The sequence below is a fragment of the Penicillium robsamsonii genome (assembly GCF_028829455.1).
Source record: "Penicillium robsamsonii strain IBT 29466 chromosome Unknown utg000002l_segment0_segment0, whole genome shotgun sequence".
Taxonomy (NCBI): Eukaryota; Fungi; Ascomycota; class Eurotiomycetes; order Eurotiales; family Aspergillaceae; genus Penicillium; species Penicillium robsamsonii.
Window position 1 is genome coordinate 71,610 of NW_026643220.1, and position 18,198 is coordinate 89,807.

General features: G+C 48.3%; 12 protein-coding genes across 12 annotated transcripts; 4 read left to right on the forward strand and 8 right to left on the reverse strand.

The window, feature by feature from the left end:
- Positions 1–535: 535 nt before the first annotated feature.
- N7447_003255 (SAP18 family protein) lies at positions 536–1,363 on the reverse strand (the record flags this gene model as incomplete). The annotated part of the gene is made up of 1 exon (XM_057227530.1): positions 536–1,363. One exon carries the CDS (start codon positions 1,361–1,363, stop codon positions 536–538), a length of 828 nt encoding a protein of 275 aa, XP_057086871.1.
- A 339-nt stretch (positions 1,364–1,702) lies between these two features.
- On the forward strand, positions 1,703–2,859 carry N7447_003256 (mRNA splicing protein PRP18; the record flags this gene model as incomplete). The annotated part of the gene is made up of 2 exons (XM_057227531.1): positions 1,703–2,610; positions 2,667–2,859. 2 exons carry the CDS (start codon positions 1,703–1,705, stop codon positions 2,857–2,859), a joined length of 1,101 nt encoding a protein of 366 aa, XP_057086872.1.
- Positions 2,860–2,946: 87 nt separating this feature from the next.
- On the reverse strand, positions 2,947–3,669 carry N7447_003257 (chitin deacetylase CDA4; the record flags this gene model as incomplete). Its single annotated transcript, XM_057227532.1, has 1 exon — positions 2,947–3,669. The coding sequence occupies one exon, from the start codon at positions 3,667–3,669 to the stop codon at positions 2,947–2,949; it is 723 nt and encodes a 240-aa protein (XP_057086873.1).
- A 255-nt stretch (positions 3,670–3,924) lies between these two features.
- N7447_003258 (cyanamide hydratase) lies at positions 3,925–4,797 on the reverse strand (the record flags this gene model as incomplete). The annotated part of the gene is made up of 2 exons (XM_057227533.1): positions 3,925–4,133; positions 4,257–4,797. The coding sequence occupies 2 exons, from the start codon at positions 4,795–4,797 to the stop codon at positions 3,925–3,927; spliced, it is 750 nt and encodes a 249-aa protein (XP_057086874.1).
- A 1,316-nt stretch (positions 4,798–6,113) lies between these two features.
- On the reverse strand, positions 6,114–6,473 carry N7447_003259 (Tetratricopeptide-like helical; the record flags this gene model as incomplete). The annotated part of the gene is made up of 2 exons (XM_057227534.1): positions 6,114–6,360; positions 6,445–6,473. The coding sequence occupies 2 exons, from the start codon at positions 6,471–6,473 to the stop codon at positions 6,114–6,116; spliced, it is 276 nt and encodes a 91-aa protein (XP_057086875.1).
- Positions 6,474–6,689: 216 nt separating this feature from the next.
- On the reverse strand, positions 6,690–6,998 carry N7447_003260 (Tetratricopeptide-like helical; the record flags this gene model as incomplete). Its single annotated transcript, XM_057227535.1, has 1 exon — positions 6,690–6,998. The coding sequence occupies one exon, from the start codon at positions 6,996–6,998 to the stop codon at positions 6,690–6,692; it is 309 nt and encodes a 102-aa protein (XP_057086876.1).
- A 1,964-nt stretch (positions 6,999–8,962) lies between these two features.
- Positions 8,963–9,541, reverse strand: N7447_003261 (uncharacterized protein; the record flags this gene model as incomplete). Its single annotated transcript, XM_057227536.1, has 3 exons — positions 8,963–9,101; positions 9,151–9,228; positions 9,285–9,541. 3 exons carry the CDS (start codon positions 9,539–9,541, stop codon positions 8,963–8,965), a joined length of 474 nt encoding a protein of 157 aa, XP_057086877.1.
- Positions 9,542–11,236: 1,695 nt separating this feature from the next.
- Positions 11,237–11,968, forward strand: N7447_003262 (FAD linked oxidase N-terminal; the record flags this gene model as incomplete). Its single annotated transcript, XM_057227537.1, has 2 exons — positions 11,237–11,413; positions 11,510–11,968. 2 exons carry the CDS (start codon positions 11,237–11,239, stop codon positions 11,966–11,968), a joined length of 636 nt encoding a protein of 211 aa, XP_057086878.1.
- Positions 11,969–12,116: 148 nt separating this feature from the next.
- N7447_003263 (FAD linked oxidase N-terminal) lies at positions 12,117–12,743 on the forward strand (the record flags this gene model as incomplete). The annotated part of the gene is made up of 1 exon (XM_057227538.1): positions 12,117–12,743. One exon carries the CDS (start codon positions 12,117–12,119, stop codon positions 12,741–12,743), a length of 627 nt encoding a protein of 208 aa, XP_057086879.1.
- A 180-nt stretch (positions 12,744–12,923) lies between these two features.
- N7447_003264 (uncharacterized protein) lies at positions 12,924–14,654 on the reverse strand (the record flags this gene model as incomplete). The annotated part of the gene is made up of 2 exons (XM_057227539.1): positions 12,924–14,500; positions 14,630–14,654. 2 exons carry the CDS (start codon positions 14,652–14,654, stop codon positions 12,924–12,926), a joined length of 1,602 nt encoding a protein of 533 aa, XP_057086880.1.
- Positions 14,655–15,291: 637 nt separating this feature from the next.
- On the forward strand, positions 15,292–16,109 carry N7447_003265 (ADP-ribosylation factor family protein; the record flags this gene model as incomplete). The annotated part of the gene is made up of 2 exons (XM_057227540.1): positions 15,292–15,340; positions 15,397–16,109. 2 exons carry the CDS (start codon positions 15,292–15,294, stop codon positions 16,107–16,109), a joined length of 762 nt encoding a protein of 253 aa, XP_057086881.1.
- Positions 16,110–16,499: 390 nt separating this feature from the next.
- On the reverse strand, positions 16,500–18,162 carry N7447_003266 (phosphatidylinositol N-acetylglucosaminyltransferase subunit A/GPI3; the record flags this gene model as incomplete). Its single annotated transcript, XM_057227541.1, has 5 exons — positions 16,500–17,487; positions 17,535–17,923; positions 17,975–18,009; positions 18,060–18,091; positions 18,146–18,162. The coding sequence occupies 5 exons, from the start codon at positions 18,160–18,162 to the stop codon at positions 16,500–16,502; spliced, it is 1,461 nt and encodes a 486-aa protein (XP_057086882.1).
- Between the last annotated feature and the right edge of the window lie 36 nt (positions 18,163–18,198).

Consider the following 18,198-nt stretch of genomic DNA (forward strand, 5'->3'; position numbering starts at 1 on the left):
TCTAACCCAAACGACGGGTAGCGTCTGTTTTAGTGGCTGCTTGTTAGTGTAGACGACTTGTTAAAGGTGTTTACTCGCTAGGTCGCTAGGTCAGGGTAAGATGTGGTAAGCATTTACTAGTAATTACTAGTAATTACTACCTACTACTCAACCATTGGAACTTGGTATGCTTCCATCTAGCAGAATATACAGATGCCGGATAGAGTCGCAAAAGAATGAGTAGTTATGTATCAAAATAACTATAGTACGAAGACCCGTCACTCTTAGCCATCCACGGAGAGCGAAGAGGCTCAAGCCTTCAAAAGTTCACTAAGGTAGGTTTCCTGGCGCACATATAGTTAAAATCGCTGTATAGTCGCGTCTTCAGCAGTGGTAGAGCGCCGGCACTCGAATGCTGAGGCACACTGTGCTTTGTAAATTTTTGACAGTACTGATTCCATTGGTCCTAAACTAGATAATCATACAATGACTCATCGTGGGTATTCATCGCCCTTTTGACATACTTGCTTTCGAACTGGAGTTATCTTCGTGCTCTTCAATATGGCGCCCATCCACGACGGCCTCCGCGTCCACCTTCAGGCAATCGCTCACCACGATGCCAATCACCTCGGGGCATATGGGGAGGTCCACCACCGCCACCACCTCCACGAGGACCATTACGACCAGGCCCACGCGTATAGCCATTATCCCGGAACGCGCGCATACCGCCTCCACCTCCACCTCTGGGTCCCAGGATCGGGCCTGACGCGCCATTGAGCGGAGGCGCAACGGATCCATCCTCAAGCGGTGGGAGAATTGCGCATTCAATGTAATCTCCAACGATGAACCGGGCATCCTGCAGGGGCCTGTCGGCTTCGGAACCCTGGAAACGAAGCGGGCCAGGGCGAGGTCGTTCTTCCTGCTTATCTTCGTCGTCGTCCGCGCGCAATGGACTATCTCTCGGGCCAACAATAGCACTGCCTAAATCCCTGCTCAAGTATCGGCCACGCGCATCGGGGCCGCCCATTGCCGCGCCGCGCGCGTCGGGGTAAATCAATCGGAAGCAGAGACGGGTGCCAACGGGCGGATCAGGGAGTAATGATGGAAGAGCAGAAGTGAGAAGCTGTGAGAGCTCGCGAAGTGTGCATGATTGCCATGTGTAGATCTCCAGATGTGGTGGGAGTGGCGCCGCAGATGCGACGGGCGATGTTGGACGAATTGCATTTGGTCCGCTGACCGGTCCTCCACGGCGAGGTGGCACGGGAATGCTGTAATCGGAAAGAGGGTTGTAGTTATTGACTCGGTAGAAGAGCTTCAAATGAAAAGGTGCAGTGGTTTGGCGGTTGATCGAGGGTTTGGGGCCCTCTCGCGACGGAGCAGCCATGATGGATGGTAGGGTGAAAATCAAGAGGTTGCAGTTCTGAGGACGGGGGAAAAGCAGAAGAGAATGGAAGATGCGGTGATTTGGATGTAAATTAAAGCTTGGATGAAGGCTTATGAAGGTAAATGCTCTGGGTATTTTGGGGTGAGGGGAGTTGACTGGAAGAGAACCCCAAATGCGGCGTCGAAAAGCTGCGGGTTCTCGACGTGTAAGAACATTCTTTTCCTTCTGCTTCCACAACCCCATTTCCCCCCTTTGACGCAAATCTACATTGTTTATTGTTTCTTTTAACTTGAGCTACAGTCGCATTATTCAAGCAGCTCGCTGCATCATCCCGCCACCATGGATTTCGCCGCGTTGATGTCCAAGGAGATCTCCAAGGCCAAGGGTAGCGATGCTTCCAAGCCATCGAAAGATTCCGGAAAACCCTCCCCCGCAGCGCCAACAAAGAAATATCTGCGACGAGGCGATGTCGAAACTGCCCGTATTGAAGCTTACAACAAAGAACAAGAGCGGATTGCACGCGAACGTGAAGAGCGCATAGCGAATAAGCGCAAGCTAGAAGACGAAGAGGCGGATCGAAACCGAGAACGCGAGGAGAAGAAGCGAAGACTAGCCGAGGAATCTAAAAGGAGGAGAGAAGAAGAAGAAAGAGCTAAAGAACGTGAACGGCGGCGAAGGCTCGGTCTCCCTGAGTTGCCTGAGAACCCCACAGTCGACGGTGACACGGAGGAAGATATTGAAGAGGAGGAGCTTATTGCAAAACTGCGAGAGATGAATGCGCCGATACAATTGTTCGGAGAGGACTATCGAGCCCGTCTTCGACGGTACCGTCGTCTGGTTCAACGGGCTGCTATTCCCAAGAAGAAGGTGACCGACGGACCTATCCCCACCACCTTGGAGCCCGTGCCTGGTGGACAGATGATCATCCCAGCCAAGATCCCGAAAGATCAAGAGAGCCGTCTGTTCCTTTTCCGGCAGTTGGGATCTTACTTCAACATGGTTTTGTCGGAATGGGAACTGGCACTAGCAAAGCGTGACATCTCCGTCCGTGAAAGTTTCCAGGGAAAACAAGCATATAACGCGATGATCCAATCACGCGAAAACATGACACCGTTGTTCCGACTCTTCGAGAAGGCCGAGCTGGAGGATGGGTTGTTGGAACCGATCGTGGAGATTGTGCATAAGGCGCAACAGCGGCGATACGTCGATGCAAACGATGCATACCTACGAGTGAGCATCGGTAAAGCGTATGTTGAGCCCACTACTTTGAGTAAATTTGGAATTGACGCTAACATGTCTATAGAGCATGGCCCATTGGTGTCACCATGGTTGGTATTCACGAGCGATCTGCACGAGAGAAGCTGCATCAAAGTGACCAGCAGGCACATATCCTGAGTGACGAGATCACTCGCAAGTATCTACAGAGTATCAAGCGCTGCTTGAGCTTTGCGCAAGTCCGCTGGCCTCCGGAGGATCAATTGCAGATGATGGGTTAGCCGTGTTGAGAATAGTGTCCAAATATACCCATAGCGCTTCGAGAAGAAAGAGATGTACATTCAGAGCCCGTAACATTCATTCGGCCATTAGTTTGAACCGATCTCGTTCAATAATCCGGAGACCGTGACAACGCGGTACCCTCTGCGATTCAACTCTGGCAACACCTTCTGTAACATAGGCACCGTCCACTCTCTGCGATCATGACAGACGATAATACTCCCTGGCTTGACCATACTCAAGATGTGACTTGCGTTCAATTTCCAAAATGGCACCTGCGGGTCATGCGGATACACATCGCCGAGCACCAGCCGATATCCCAGCTCCTTTACGAGGGTTCTCATCCGGGTGCTGAAAAATCCCGAGCCAGGACGAAAGAGCCAATTCTCAGGTTGTGATGTATTTCCAGTTGCAGCATACACTTCCTGGATTTTGGCATGGACTGCTCGCATCTGCTCTGCCAAGACGTCGTCGCTGAGTGCGCGCGATGGCTCATCATACATGGCATGGTTGGCAAGTTCGTTGCCAGCTCGTACGAGATCAGCTAGGACAGATTGGTGTCCTGGGATTTGTGATCCTATCACGAAGAAAGTCGCAGCTGCATTGTGCGATTGCAATAGACGAAGAATTGCAGGTGTGTGTATAGAGGGCGCGTCGTCAATTGTCAATGCAACCACCTTTTTGTCTGTATCCACGCGGAAAAGCACGTCGGGCCAGCGACGTTGACAGTAACGAATGAGTGGAATCGGGGGTTTGTATATGCAATAAAATGGTATGAGGAGAAAGAAGGTGGTGAGGATAGCTTGAAGCATATTTGGCTTCTGTGGAGGATCCAAAGGTGGTTTTGTTGAGGTTTGCGGGAGATATCTAGTTTACCCATCTCTGCACTAACTGGACAGTCTTGCTACTTTTGTTGCTTTCGGGATTATATTGAATTAAAATGCTCATTTCATTGTGGTTTTCAGTTCCTCTTGGTTTTGGATGTTTATTTTCGGAGTCTAGGAGCTCTAGGAGCTTGTCAGCCATTACTCGCACATACACAACCAGTCGGAATCCTAGAGATGCCATCATTCATAGGGTGCCATCAGAGTATTTCCCAGCACCTTGTTAGGGAATTCTTCCTCTCCAAGTGTCGTTGTGTGTGCCCAAGGCTTAAGCCGATTCTCTTCATGGATGGTACTAGCGAAGCACGAACTCCACTCCAGACGAGGGAAATGGTTGGAAACATCTTGGATAGTGGAGGGATGAATGAGATTGGCATAGGAGCCAGTGTTGTCTGTTCACACCAAGTTAGAGATATCCTTTGTTGAGACAAATGAACAATATGGCATTTGGTCGCGGTTCAAGGAACCCTGTGCCATGACGCAAGACCAATCTCTCTGATAGAGGGTGAACATACCAAAGATTGTTGCCAGCTGAAGCAGTTGACCAAGAGCAGTGATTTTACCTTTTTTGCACAAGTCTTGATGCCTGATGACTGCTTCTGCTACGCTCTCTGCTTGCTCTTTCGGGGCGACTGCGACCGAGCCTCCTACAAAGGAAGGTTTTAGGTTCTGCAGAACTTCTAGCGCTTTCAACCCGCCGAAGAACTCAAAACTCATTCGAGTGGCTTCTAGGTTACTTTGGGTTGTTCCAATATCGTGAAGTAGGCAGGCAAGGAAGTAGGTTTCATCGGTAAAGGCCCATTCAGGGAACCTGTATCGCTTGATTGCAAGCCCAAAGTGATAAACGCGAAGGGAGTGATTGTATGTTGGCTCAGGAAAATGGTACTTTGCATACTCGTTGATCCGTTGGGCGAGGGGCGTCGCCGGAGCTGGGACTTCGGACACTGTAATGGCTGGTGCAGGTGTTGCTGGGGGATCTGTCGCCAGAAGAGCAGCAGCCGACGATACAACAGCGGTGAAGCCATAGGCCGAGATTGGGTTATTGGATGGACACATCTTTTGGTGTTGAAGAGAGAGAGAGTGAGTGAGTGAGAGAGAGTGAGTGAGTGAGAGAGAGTGAGTGAGTGAGAGAGAGTGAGTGAGTGAGAGAGAGTGAGTGAGTGAGAGAGAGTGAGTGAGTGAGAGAGAGTGAGTGAGTGAGAGAGAGTGAGTGAGTGAGAGAGAGTGAGTGAGAGAGAGTGAGTGAGAGAGAGAGAGTCAAGTTTAGGAAGGGATACGTAGCGGTCAAGGTCACCTGGGGATACCGCGATTTTGATACTCTCTACTTTCCCTTTAATATTAAGCAAAGAATATATAATACCCATAATGATAAATAGTAAATTGGTAAGCACATCCAACACTACCGTTCTATATAAATGTAACCACTCACTTGCCACCGAATTGCTGACCGGAAGGGGAAGCCATATTTCGTGCAGATTTTGGGCCATTGGTGGGAAGAACATCGAATATTCAACTATTTTTAGATGTAAGATGCATGCTTTTGATCCAAGACATTTCTATAAATATGAATATGTAGATTGTTAGATAGTTCCAGGCATTCGTTTAGTTATACTTCAATTATGGTTAGAATTTGATTATAGACCAACTTGATTACTTAAATAGAATCTTTTAAATGCTAATATCTAATGCCATTCACTTATAAACATAGACTCTCGACACATTATAAACTCAAGGTTCAAACAACCTCCCCAGCAGCTCCCCGAATCGCGGCAGTGACTTTTTCAGGCTTTCTGAGGAATGGACTGTGCGATGCGTCCACCGATTCTGTCCTCATTCCAGTTCCATTCGTTGTTCCTTCAATCATTCCCTTTCACACCACCAAGGGAGAAGCAGCATCTTCAGTACAATATAGTTAGGTACTTGGTACATCTTTCCATGCAGCGTAGGCCCAAGGGTAAGCAGCGTGCAATTGCGATACTATCGAGAGCGCAGTGGTACCAACTTGGTGGCTGGCTGTCTCTCCCAGAGATGGACAGACACTTGGTAATTGTTGATGGTTACAACGCTATTGCCTATTGGCTGGATTGTCTTATCGGACCCAATATCACGCATTGCGACGTCTTGATGCTCTGGTATAAGGGTAATCAGTAGGCTATACGGGGAGCAGGTGAAGGATAGCTCCGTCTGTCGCCTTCTATGAGTGAAGAGTAGTATGGTGTACTGAAATTCTGACTTTATTACGGCTAAGAAGAAAGAGGCTAGGTTTTAATGTGCAGAAAAATTGCTATACTAGTAAAATCAACTATATACACATTTAGTCTGCACGGGTGTAGAGGGCTGATTCTGTATGTGAGTATATTACTCACAATGATCTACCAGAATGCGTGAAAATTCATCATGGCGTAGCTCAGATCATTATCAGGTAATTCATGGAATTGCTGTCCTTGGATCTCTCTTCGCATTGCTTCAGCTTCAACTTTCAGCCTTGTTGCTTCCGTCAAATCACCTTTCAGCCCAAAAGCCTCAGCTAGCTTTCGTTGAACACGGGCAACTTCTCCATTGTCGCCCTTGGATGGCTGTTTCAATTTCGTTATGACAAGAATCTTTTGAAGCATCAAGCTTAGAAAAATCATGGTCAGAACTGCTTAGCAAATTGCGCCAACAAGAGGGACCGAGTGTAACCAAGGAGTAATGGGAGCTCACATTGCCTCGTCAAATTCTCCGTGTTTCATTTTGATCATGGCTTATTTCGTCCGCGTTGAAGTTGTCTTTGGATGTGTTTCATTCTCACGATTGAATATCTCCAAGGCTCCCAACCAATGCCGCTCCGCTTCGTCATCTCTCTCTTGCGAGAATAGTGAATTTCCAACGTGAAAGTCGGCCCTAAAAAAGGTCTGTATCAGCAGAACGTAATTTCATCCTCACATAGAAGGTAGTGTCCTACATTCCTACACTCCATCAAAATGACAACCCTCTCCCAGAAATGCGACTGCCCATTTGCGACTCTGTTCTGCGTGTTCAATTGATTTGTCGTACTGCTGTAAAACTTGATAAGATCCCGCCAAATTTATGTGCGGTATATGGAAGATCTTCGTATAGATCTCAGGGCCGTTCAACGTGAAGATGTCGAGCGCCTTTTGGTAGTATTCGATGGCCTTTTCACACGCTCCCTCTTTCAGCTCTTGCAGAATGATATTCACGTAGTTATTGAACCCATTTCTGACTTCTGGGTGGCTGTCACCGTGGATTTGTCGCATAATTGCTAAGCTCGGCGTCATATACTTGTAAGCCTCGTCGCAATGTGCTCTTTGGCACTCCATTTCTCCCCTTCAATTCACAAGAAGAGCGTATGTTTCTCCTTCTTTGTCTTCGCAGAGACTCATCGCTACTTCCATGAGTTGGATCTCTTCTAGGCACGCGCCAGACTCCATGAGGTACCTTGGAATTGTTAGCAGGGTAGATGATGTGTGATTCATTTTCTTACCAACCACATGAAGTAGAAAGCGATAAAAATGGATCAAAATCTCCTTTGCTTTTCGGCAGGAACTTGTAGTTCTGCCATCTGGTGCAGAGCATCAATACGTGCTGTATGTACTTTTTGCATTCTGTCCAGTATGGTCGCATTGACTGACCCAAAACTAATTTGGGGAAAGCCTCATTGAGCAAGATCGAAGCCGCAACGAAGCAGTCATGCCGCCCATCCGCGTCTAGAACATTTCTGAACTCTTCTTGTATCAGTCTATGAACGAAGAGTAGGTCCTCAACGGGATGTTTGCGGATTATAGATGAGCTTAAGAGCTCATTGAGAGCTTCCAAAATTCTGTATCTGGGTCAGTATCAATTCGCTCCAGAGCCATTAAGATTTGACATTCATACTCCCAGTCATCAGAACCAAATTCCATGCCCTTTGGAAGGCTTGAGCTATCAGCTGGGTGAAATAATTCTTCTGGTAGCGCATCCGGACCGAGATGAGCAATGATGCCGAGCATACGGTTGGCGGTTGGGGTCAAATAATCGAATGTAGTCTGCCAGTAAGTTGCGAGAGACAGTTTGTAGTACGATTCAACTCCCCGGACTTGTTCAGCTTATTCGAGTGTTTTTCGTAAGCTGTACAAATGCTGTTATGGTCATCCTCCGGAGGCGAATTTGCGAAGACATGATGACCAGGGCCAGTGCAAGACCTCCCAGGCGAGTTGCAAGTTGACTAGCTGCTTGGATTTCAGATTCCTCGTAGTTATTTCTTGCAACGTGCTGCAAAATTAGGTCCCTTCTCCTAGTGTTGTCGAATACTTCAATCTCCATACCACCGGCTGCCGGATCTATACTAACAATGTCATTGCGAGACGTGACAAGAACTTTTCCGGAGTCCGTAGCGGGCCAGGCATTGCAAAAGAGGTCCAAGTCCTCAACGTTATCAAATATACAAAGCCATGTTCTATCTGGGGATGACAATTTCAGTACTCAGAAACATTGTAAAAGAACGATCGAAACCTACTCGTGCGCCTGAGCCACGCTAGCACTAGGATCTTATTTTACTCGTTTGTTTCATCGTCATTTGCACCATCTAGGTGCAGTAGTGAGGCAGCATCACGGAAGCTTCGGGCCAGAGATAGCCTGGTTTCGCAGTTAAACCTTAACTATCTTTATCTTAATTTGATTTATCATTCAGGAATTTCGAGACCACTAGCAAGCTCGTAGATATACGGAATTGAATAGCAATAAGTTCACTGTTTATTTATGACTCCATGAGTGGTTGCGGTGTAGGTAGCTGGTGATCACTTCTCAATAGCTAAGATTCTGAGATTGACACTAGTTTAGTGTTACGAGCCAAGAGGACAGTTCGAAGCCTACCTGTGCATTCAACAAAGGTATCAACATTAGGGAAGAGAAAGGAAGAGAAAATGTGTTTAATATGTCCCACGAGAAGGACCTTCTGTTACCCCGATTCGGCCCTGTTTGTTCCTATCGTCACCTTTGGCCAGTCTTGTGCATTCTTGGCAAATAATTTAACATCCGGTTCGTGCTGGAGTCTCAATCAGGATTAAATTCAGCAAAAAAGCAAAATTGGTCTGAGCCAACTATACTTGACTTCAAAAGATCCAGTAGAACCTTTCTAGGTTAGAACCACAACACCCAAAAATAAATGAAACCGACTTGCATAACTCTTTTGACGGAAGCAATTTAAACTCAATCTAATACTAAATGTAACATTGCTAACCTTTCATAACTCCCATTCCTCCGGGCGAGAACGCCAGTCCCTCTCGTCGGGTCGCTTAGCCAGTATATACGCGACATAACGGGTGTCTGACCATTGAAGTTTATCACGGATTCGCCATCCCCTTCGAAACCCCGAAATGCGACTGAACTCATTAGTAATTATTCCCAATATATGTAGAATCGTTGACGTACACATTGCCAGTGGACTGATCATAGATGATCTTCGAGATTCTAGACTCCTGTGGTTTTACACCGCAACGCAGCATCTCTCTGTTAATTGTATTAGCGTTTTGTCTGTCTGCCATCTTGGGTTTGCGTAAGCTGACTCAAAGGCAACACGAAATTTGGCACGGATATCCTCTCGTACAAGGGGATCCAAGCTCCAGAAATATTCCTCTGTAAGAGGCTCCCCAGGCACCTTTCTCCATACGAGGTATTTGATATAGCCACCAGGAACGAGATCATGTTCCCCTTGCGCTTTTTCGCAGTAACCAAGGAAACGTGGAACAGAGCTACAGCCTTGACTCATCAATAGCCTAAACACCTCTAGTTCACCACACACCTCAGAAGGGGTCGGAGTCATAAAAGGTAGTGACCTTAGTCCCTACCAGGCGGCGGAGGAATCGGGCATCGAAGTTACTCGGTCTGGAAGGAAGTGTCATGATGATTCTTGTGAGCAGGTACCTCTAGCGATATGTGGACGAAGGTAGAACAGGTTAGCTTGAAGGTATGGGACGTTTCAGCCAACGAGTTCAACTTGGGAGGACGCGGAAGGGAAAGGAAAGAGCAAGGAATAACTATATACCAATTCCACGAGAGCGCCAAGCTTTATAAAGTGGAGTGATTTGCAGGGGCTAGTCCCGATTAGGGATATATGTACACGCTAAAATGAAAATCACGCTAAGCCTAATTTAGCCGTCGTGGTGTCCGAAGGTGAAAAGATCACGATTCTCCAAAAGCCACGCATAATGGTGGCCTTTTCATCGTCACCCCTAATTACTCCGTATAAAACAGCACGTTGCGATCAAACTGCGGGGCCAGATATGAGTCTCGAACCAGAACATGATTCGCCTTGACCGCGAACTTATTCGCTCTTTCCTTGTACGGTATCGGCACTGGATTATTATTTAGACATCATCACGGAATAATGTCTCTGTTTAGGCAAGTGTATATGCCGCAGTTCTTTCTACTCTGTAATCACCCATCTATCGATATTCAACTGAATCCATCCGAGCAGGAGCTTAACTCCTCGATAGAATCTCTTACGACGTCGGACCCAGACCCGATCGTTGAGCTGAAAAGAAGAAAGACCGAGTTAGACAACGCGCGCACAAACTTGAAACCACCTGGGTCGTTTGGCCTGCGATATTGGGGGCAGCAAAGATCGAGGAAATGTCTGAATTGCTGACGTTGTCCACTGTATCATTATATTTCTGTGACGCGTGAAGTATACAGTTAACACGTGCTTTTTAAACCAGCATATATCTGTCTTTTCTATGTAAATCATGACTCTGGTAGTGTCCTGGATTGCCACTATCCGAAGCACGATGGGATATCAAGACGTGATGTGTATGCGTACCCAACTCATCGTCGGTAGTAAGCTGCCTCTAGAGAATCACACACTTCGCTGGACATGCAATTGGACCAAATTTTTTCTGTCTATTTTCAAAATTCTGCAACTTCTAGGGAATTGAGGCGCAGAATTAGCGAAGCCTCTATGTACGCAGACACTCCACGCCGCCGGGGATTAATTGTAACCTGACTCAGTCTTACATAAAAAGGCCGAAGAGTCCAGGCTCAGGAGTTCGATGATATCGCAGGGCTGATTACAGTAAATTGATACGATGAAGCTTAGATACTCAGTAAAAAGAGCTGGCTGGTCCGAGGAAATGATCTATAACTGCACCGAGAGTCAGTAGCTGTAGTTTATTGAATGCCTAGTAGGAACCTCAGCTTGTATCTTTGAGCCCTTGACTATGTTATCTTTGATTCCTTTCATCCAAATTCGCTTGGCCTTGGGAGTCTCAGCTACCATTGACCCCAGTTATAAGTGTCGCCCAGGACAGAAGTGCTGGCCATCGGCGAAAGAATAGCAACAATTCAATGCGACCATCGTTGGTCATTGGTATGAGACCGTTCCAGTCGCGGCCTCTTATTATAAAATCTCTTTCCATTATGATGAAGTCGCTTGCCAGGCCGTGGAGAAGTACTTCAGTGATAGTATTCCGAGGGGATCACGTTACGGACAGACATATTGGTTGAATTGGGAGATGGGGCGATGTGGGATGTGATTTACAAGAAACCGAACCATCAGAGCTCCTCTTCAGCACATGCACGCTTGGGAGACTATCATTATGTGGATGTTCGAGATGCGTCTCATATCTCAGCGGCTCTAAGATTTACACATGCCCACAACATTCGCATCAGCGTGAAGTCACGACTTTTTCGGACGATCGTCAGTTCCCAACACGATTTCCATTTGGACTCACAATCTTGACTCAGTCGTGTTCAACTCCAATTTTACTGCACACAACTGCCCTTTGGCCAATAGTCAGAATATCGGGAGCTTGGAGCTGGAGTCATCGCAACCGACGCACATCATTTCGTCAGCTCGAAGGGAATGGATATCACAGGAGGGTACGAGCAATGGGTCGGACTAGCCGGTGTTTTCGCCCAAGGTGGTGGTGTTGAGTCATTCACAACCACCTATGGTATGATGGCCGACAAGGCCGTTGAGTTCGAGGTGGTGACAGTAGATGGAAAAGTCCGCACTATCAATCAATGCAACGAACCCGAGCTCTTATGGGCCATGTGTGGCGGAGGAGGCGGTACTGTTGCTGTACTCGCCAAGTATCGAGTTCAAGTGTACCCTTCTCTGTCCATCTATACATACACCGTCACAGCCAATTGTACCGGTGACACGAGTGATGCCACCCAGAACGTGGCTCTGCGCGCGATCCTGACGGCTCATGCAGTACCGGCCAACTTGAATACTTCCCGGAGAAAATAGCGATCTCAATGGTATTGCCCTATGGCGATGGTGGCTTAAAATAGAGGTGGCTTAAAATAGAGATCAGCCAGTGCCTCATTTGCCGAATTCCTGAGCCACAGAACCGATTTTTCTGTCTCTGCCAATCACTATACCTCTTACCCTGACTATGCCAACTACTGTCGCCGACGCCAAGGTCACGGAACCGTCTGGGAACTTCTCCATATTGGCATCACGCTTGATCTCCGTAAGGTTTTCAACGGCCCCCCAAACCATCGATGAACTCGTCGAGGGTGTCATACAAGGCATCGCAACCGCTAGAAGTCAACTGGGTCTCACTGGTACCCAAATCGTCTTGGAAACGCCAGTCTCAAATCTCGATAAGAACCAGATGTCATCTGCGCATCCAGCTTGGCGCAACGCGATGTGGCGTGCCATTCATGTCGGGGAATGGGCAGAGCCTTTAGAGGCTGATAAGCAGGCAAGTGTCGCGGGGCCATTTTTGCAGATCCTCAAGCCGTTGAAGAGATTGAGCCCTGTTGGTGGCACGTACTTTAATGAAGTACATTACCTCGAGCCAGATTGGGAGCAAACGTATTTTGGATCGAACTACCCCAGGCTTTTGGAGACTAAGAACAAATATGACCTGGCCCATATGCTTGATTGTTGGAAGTGTGTTGGGCGGAGAGGTGAACACAAGTTCTCTGATCAATTGGGACGGAAGAAACTAACGCGAACGGCTGCGAAGCCCATTATACTCCTGCTATTAGCGGTTTCCACGCATCTTTCATTGTAAATTGAAGGAAAAGTTGAAGGTTTGATTGTGAATTGCAATCGAAGAATTTGGATGAAGGAGCAAGCAAGGGACAGTATCCTCGTGTATAATATATGAAACAAGATATGTGCCTTTTCATGGCATTTCTAGAATTTTACAGTTGGGATCGTGATATACATGCAACGTATTCTCGTCTTACACTTATCGTGTAAGATCGTTCCATATGCGGGAGAAAGTCTTCCACCAACCACGTACAGCAGACTGGTCTGTGACGGTTGACATTTTGCTGACGGTATCTTCACGAGTTAGGTCCGATGCATCGCCAGTTGGGTAGACAAGGTGTCCATCCATGCCGTTCATCACGGAAAGCGAAGAACCATGTATTTTAGCAGATGACGCGAGACTGCTACAGACACTGCGGCTGTCCCGCTCGCCATCTATCAGGTGCCCAGCAGTGTAGACGCATCCGCCGTATGAGAACCTGACCAGAGAATCTCCAGTCAGGCTGCCGATGATGAAAACTCCCGGTGCAACCTCCAGGTCCTCGATTGCTTTCGCACGGAGGGTCTGGCCGGTGACTGCTGAATTCTCTTGATTGCCCTGCCCCAACACTTCACAGCGGAGCTCAGGATCAAGGTAATTGAGCGTGCCTCGCCGGCCAGCAGCATACACGAGGCCGCGCACAGGCCGAGAGAACACGGCTCCGTCTTGGCGGCGGAATGTGACCGTCGCCAGGTCGCCGTGAACTTCCACGGCTGTCACTTCAACATTAGGAAGACCTTCATATATGTCTTCCCAATTCCGGCTTTCAAGGAATGGCGTTGAAGTCGCGCGTCGGTACTTTGGCCGCTGGTCTTTAGCTGCAGCCTCGGCTGTGAGGGCAGCTCGTTTCATAAGACGGTAGACACCAGCATACTCAGGATATGCTTGCTGATGGCAGGCCCGGAGAGGCGATGGGCGGTCATTCGGAGACCATTTGTATATGTGTAGAATCTTTTGGTTTGGGGAGGCGGAGATGATGGCATCCGCAGCGGAGAATCCAGATCCAACGACGAGTAGCGGGACGTCAATCGAGGGCTTAGTCTCAAGTAATGGACGTAAGACCGGCTCTGGTGTGAGGATCTCGGAAAAAATTCCACTTGCCAGGACTAGGCGCTTGCAGTGGAGGTTATGAGAACGAACATAGAACCCAGAAGCGGTGCGGGAAATGCCCTCTAGTTCTTCCCCACATCGAAACGCATCATCGATATGCACAGCCTCCGGATAAGCAGAAAAATAATCGGCAATCTCGCGCCTTGTGGGTCTTGTATATGACGGTAGATCTTTGCCCGTGGTCTTTTTGTGATGGTCGGCAAAGGAGTACCCCGGCAAGGACAGCATTGCCGCATAACTCAATGTCTGGATTTCCCAGTTCGCACCCCATGGATCCTCTGTCCATTGGCCTCCAGGCTTCAAGGGCTTTCCAAACACAAGATGCGAGACAGCCTTCTCGGGCTGTGAACGCCAATCAATATTCGAGATGCAGCCGGGCTCATCCACATCAACACTTGGCCGTACAAGTGTGTCTAGTAAGACGTTCACGGGAAGGGCCTGAGTCGAGTATGATAGGCGTGAGGCATCGAAGTGCGCTGTAAGAGAGTTCACATCGGCATTCAAGATCTCCGGGGCGGCTTTCAACTTGGCGTCCAATAAATGATCAGGATGTGGAGGGTCGGATGAGTAGAAAGGGATGTGTCCATGGAGTATGTATGAAAGGATCATAGCCGACGGCCCATTGCCTGGTACAATCGGTTCAATCAGTTGCCATTTCACAAGGACTTCGAACAGCGCGGGGTGGAATAACGGGGCTTAGGAAGAGCAAAAAAGTCCCGAATGGCCATGATATGGGACAACCATGATAAACATACCGACGATGATAGTATCAATCTCCATTGACAGCGATGTATATCAAATAACTGATGCAGCGTGTAGCATACTGGTATAGGCATGCGAGGTAAAAACGAGATTCATCCAATCAGAGCAGGTCCTTGTCACACTGCCTTCTCACCAGAGGTCAACAGCAAGGCCATAGGGACTGTAACATTCCAGGAATTCAAGAGGAAACTGGAATCTAGACAAGATGTGGGGGACTTCGTATTCCGTCGATCAATAATCAGAAGCTGACAAACCCTAAAGCGGAGTGGTTGCAAGTGGGGGAGAGGAAGGCCGGGAAAGTCGATGGTTTTCCATTTGCCGAATGAAAAGGAAACCGAACCCGAGGGGGTATTTGGCGAATTGCGTGCATCATTATCGCATCATATTTTTGGGTTTGAGATGGATCATATTTGAATGTTGGATTTCAATGTACAGTATATGTTGTGCATTCTGTCTGATGTAGTTCAGATTGGAAACCCCAGATCCAAGCCCAGCCCTAAGCCCTAATGTCCCAAAACGGATGAGGCTGCAACGCGGCCCCGGGGAACAGCTTCAACGTCAGATAACTGACGATGTCATGATTTCTGTTTTCGATTCCGTTTTTCTATAATTGCAATTGCGCTTGGCCTTGAAGCTCCCCATAGGGAACGCGATCATGTATCACCTGGCCAAGTCGCTGTACTTAGCCGCCACGAGCAAAGAAGGTAAACTGCTGTCTTCGATCGCATGACCTTCCAAGGCTGACTATCTTGAACTATAGAGTATTCTGTTATCCTGCTGGGCTTAGACAACGCTGGCAAAACAACCCTTCTCTCCCAAATCAAGGCGCTGTACCAACCCCGTTCCGACGGCGCCCCAGCACCAAACCCCGGAAAAACCGTCCCCACCGTTGGGCAGAATGTCGCAACGATATCTCTACCCGACATGAACTTGAAGATTTGGGATGTGGGAGGTCAAATTTCGATGCGAGGACTCTGGCAGAGCTACTACACTAGTTGCCACGCGATCATCTTCGTGGTCGACAGTTCCGACGTTGGTCAAGATCCCGATATCACACGACTGGCTCGGCGCGCAAGCTCCGTGGCAGGTCCAACACGCAACGGTGCACGAGGGAGCACAAGTGCAGAGGCATTTTCAGAGCAAAACGTTGGAATCAACGCCGCCAGCAGTGAGTTTGGACGACTAGACGAGTGCCGTCAAGTTCTCGAGTCGGTCTTACAAAGTGCCGACGTGGCTGGTGTTCCTATCCTGGTGTTAGCAAATAAGCAGGACCGTGAGGACTGCGTGGAAGTGGTTCGCATCAAGGAAGGACTTGTCCGGAAGGTATTTGAAGGAGAAACAGGAAGCGGCGTCCGCGACAGCCGTGTGCTGCCGGTCAGCGCGCTACTTGGGTCTGGTGTCCAGGCGGCGGTGGAGTGGGTACAAAGTCGTGTGAAGTGGAACAAAGAGGGTCGGCCTCCAGTCATGCGTTGATTCAAAGTTGGGGCTGTCGGCTATTCTCGTATATGATGCCGAGCGCAGCATATCAAGGTGCATAATGGCGTTTGTTCATGATCATTACATTTTCTGTTAATATACCAATGGAGTCTATTCGATACTCGAGTTTCTTTAACTATCAACCACCGGCCATACCAATCTAGGCGTGTGAAAATATAGCCCTTTTCTTTTATCAGGTAAATATTATGTATTGCTATTATGGATGGGAATATGTAAAAATGGGCTGTGCGGGACAAGGGAACGTGAAGGAGGGCAATTAGAAGCCATGAGCTGTCCGAGACAAGCAGGACAGGCACATAACTGGAGCCGATCGGAAATATATTGACAGGCCGGTGTTCTCTGCGCTGAGCATTGGTTTCTTTTTCCTCAGCGAACACTTCTGGTGGTCTCGTGAGATTTACTCGCCGGTTGCTTTTTCGGCCAACTTCGTGCGATATCAATGTTCGCTCGGGGGAACCACATCTCAAGGAAGACATAGATCAAGAAGTCAATCACGACACAAAGGCAGAACAGCTTGCCTGCCCAGACACCACAGCCGTAGTAGCGTTTCAACCGGTCAATCAGCGCAAAGCTGCGGACGCGATCCCCACTAGCTTCCCAGCCCTGGCCTGGATAGTAACCATAAAATTCCTCTGGGCTAATATCGCCAATAACACCTTCGTACACGCGCTCGGTGCGTGCAGCCACGTCCCGCCATGAATACATCATCTTCACTTGATCATGAAATCGGTCCGTTCGCACTTTGTTTGAGCGCAAAGCCGTGATTGCCTTGCCGGTTGCTAGGACAATATCGTCCTCTTCCGGTTTGGCGAACGTTGTCATATGCTGGGGTAAAACTTCCGGTATACCTCCAACACGAGTACAGACCACGTAAAGACCACAACTAGCAGCTTCAACAATGACTGTCCCGAATGCTTCTGTAAGACTAGGATGGAGATAAATGTCACCTCGCACCATCACATCTCGGACTTCCTCGTGTCTGACCGAACCTAGAAGCTCGACTTTGTCCTGAAGCACGTTGCGTTCCAACATTTGCTCGAGGTCGATTGCTTTGGGCCCTGATCCTGCAATGATGAAGCGAGTATTGGGATTAGAGGCGAGAATCCGCGGAATAGATGCGATGAGAAGATCGGTGCCCTTATTGTAAAAAAGTCGGGAGATGACCACGATTGTGATCGGATCATCGGGCCCGATTTGTCTGGGGGACATTGGAGCATCGGTGGGGGAGGTCAGGCCCTGATCGGCCGGACGAGTAGTTTGAGACAGAGGACAGAAATTCTCCGCTACTACCGCATTTGGAATGACCGACACCATTAATGGATCCAACGAAGCCCGAAGTACTGTGTTTTCCTTGCTGAAAATTGTTAGTCGAGTGATGCAGTACGGCGGCGGGAAACATACCAAGTGTGACTAACGCAAATCGCATGATCAACATCACTCAAAGTAAATTTGAGCAATTTGTTGGTCAGAATGGATGCTGCGTCAGCGAATCCGAAGAGGGAATGGTCTGTGAAGACAGTCCGCAGTCCCATACTACGCGCATGGAGAATGGCCTCTCCACAGAAGCTACTCAAACTGGCATGGCCATGAACTATCTCAATCTCCTCTCGGATGACGATATTGCGGAATATGGGGAAGAAAGAGAAGACGGTAGGGAATGTCGTTTCCCGGTAGACGACGAAGAAGGGGACGTGGTAGATCTTCAGACCGTTGGTGAGGTAACGGACTCCAGTGCGTCCTTTGTACGCGTGGGTAATGATGATGACTTTGTGTCCTCGATCGATGAGTTTCTGAGAAGCATTAGAAAGAGCACAGATGGAACGACGAGGTGGCGTGCTTACGGACGACAATTGGTATATGTGACTCTCAACTCCACCTAGATAAGTTAGCAATTGTAGAAACTGCAGGGGAAATAATTAAACATACCTGACTGGGGGAAAAAGAAGTCACTGACCATTCTATAACCCGAGCGATGTTAGTAAGTAATCACGACCGAGAGAACAAATACTGACGCGATGTTATACGGCATCGTGGCTGTTGTTCTCGGGGCGAGAGCTCCGAGGTT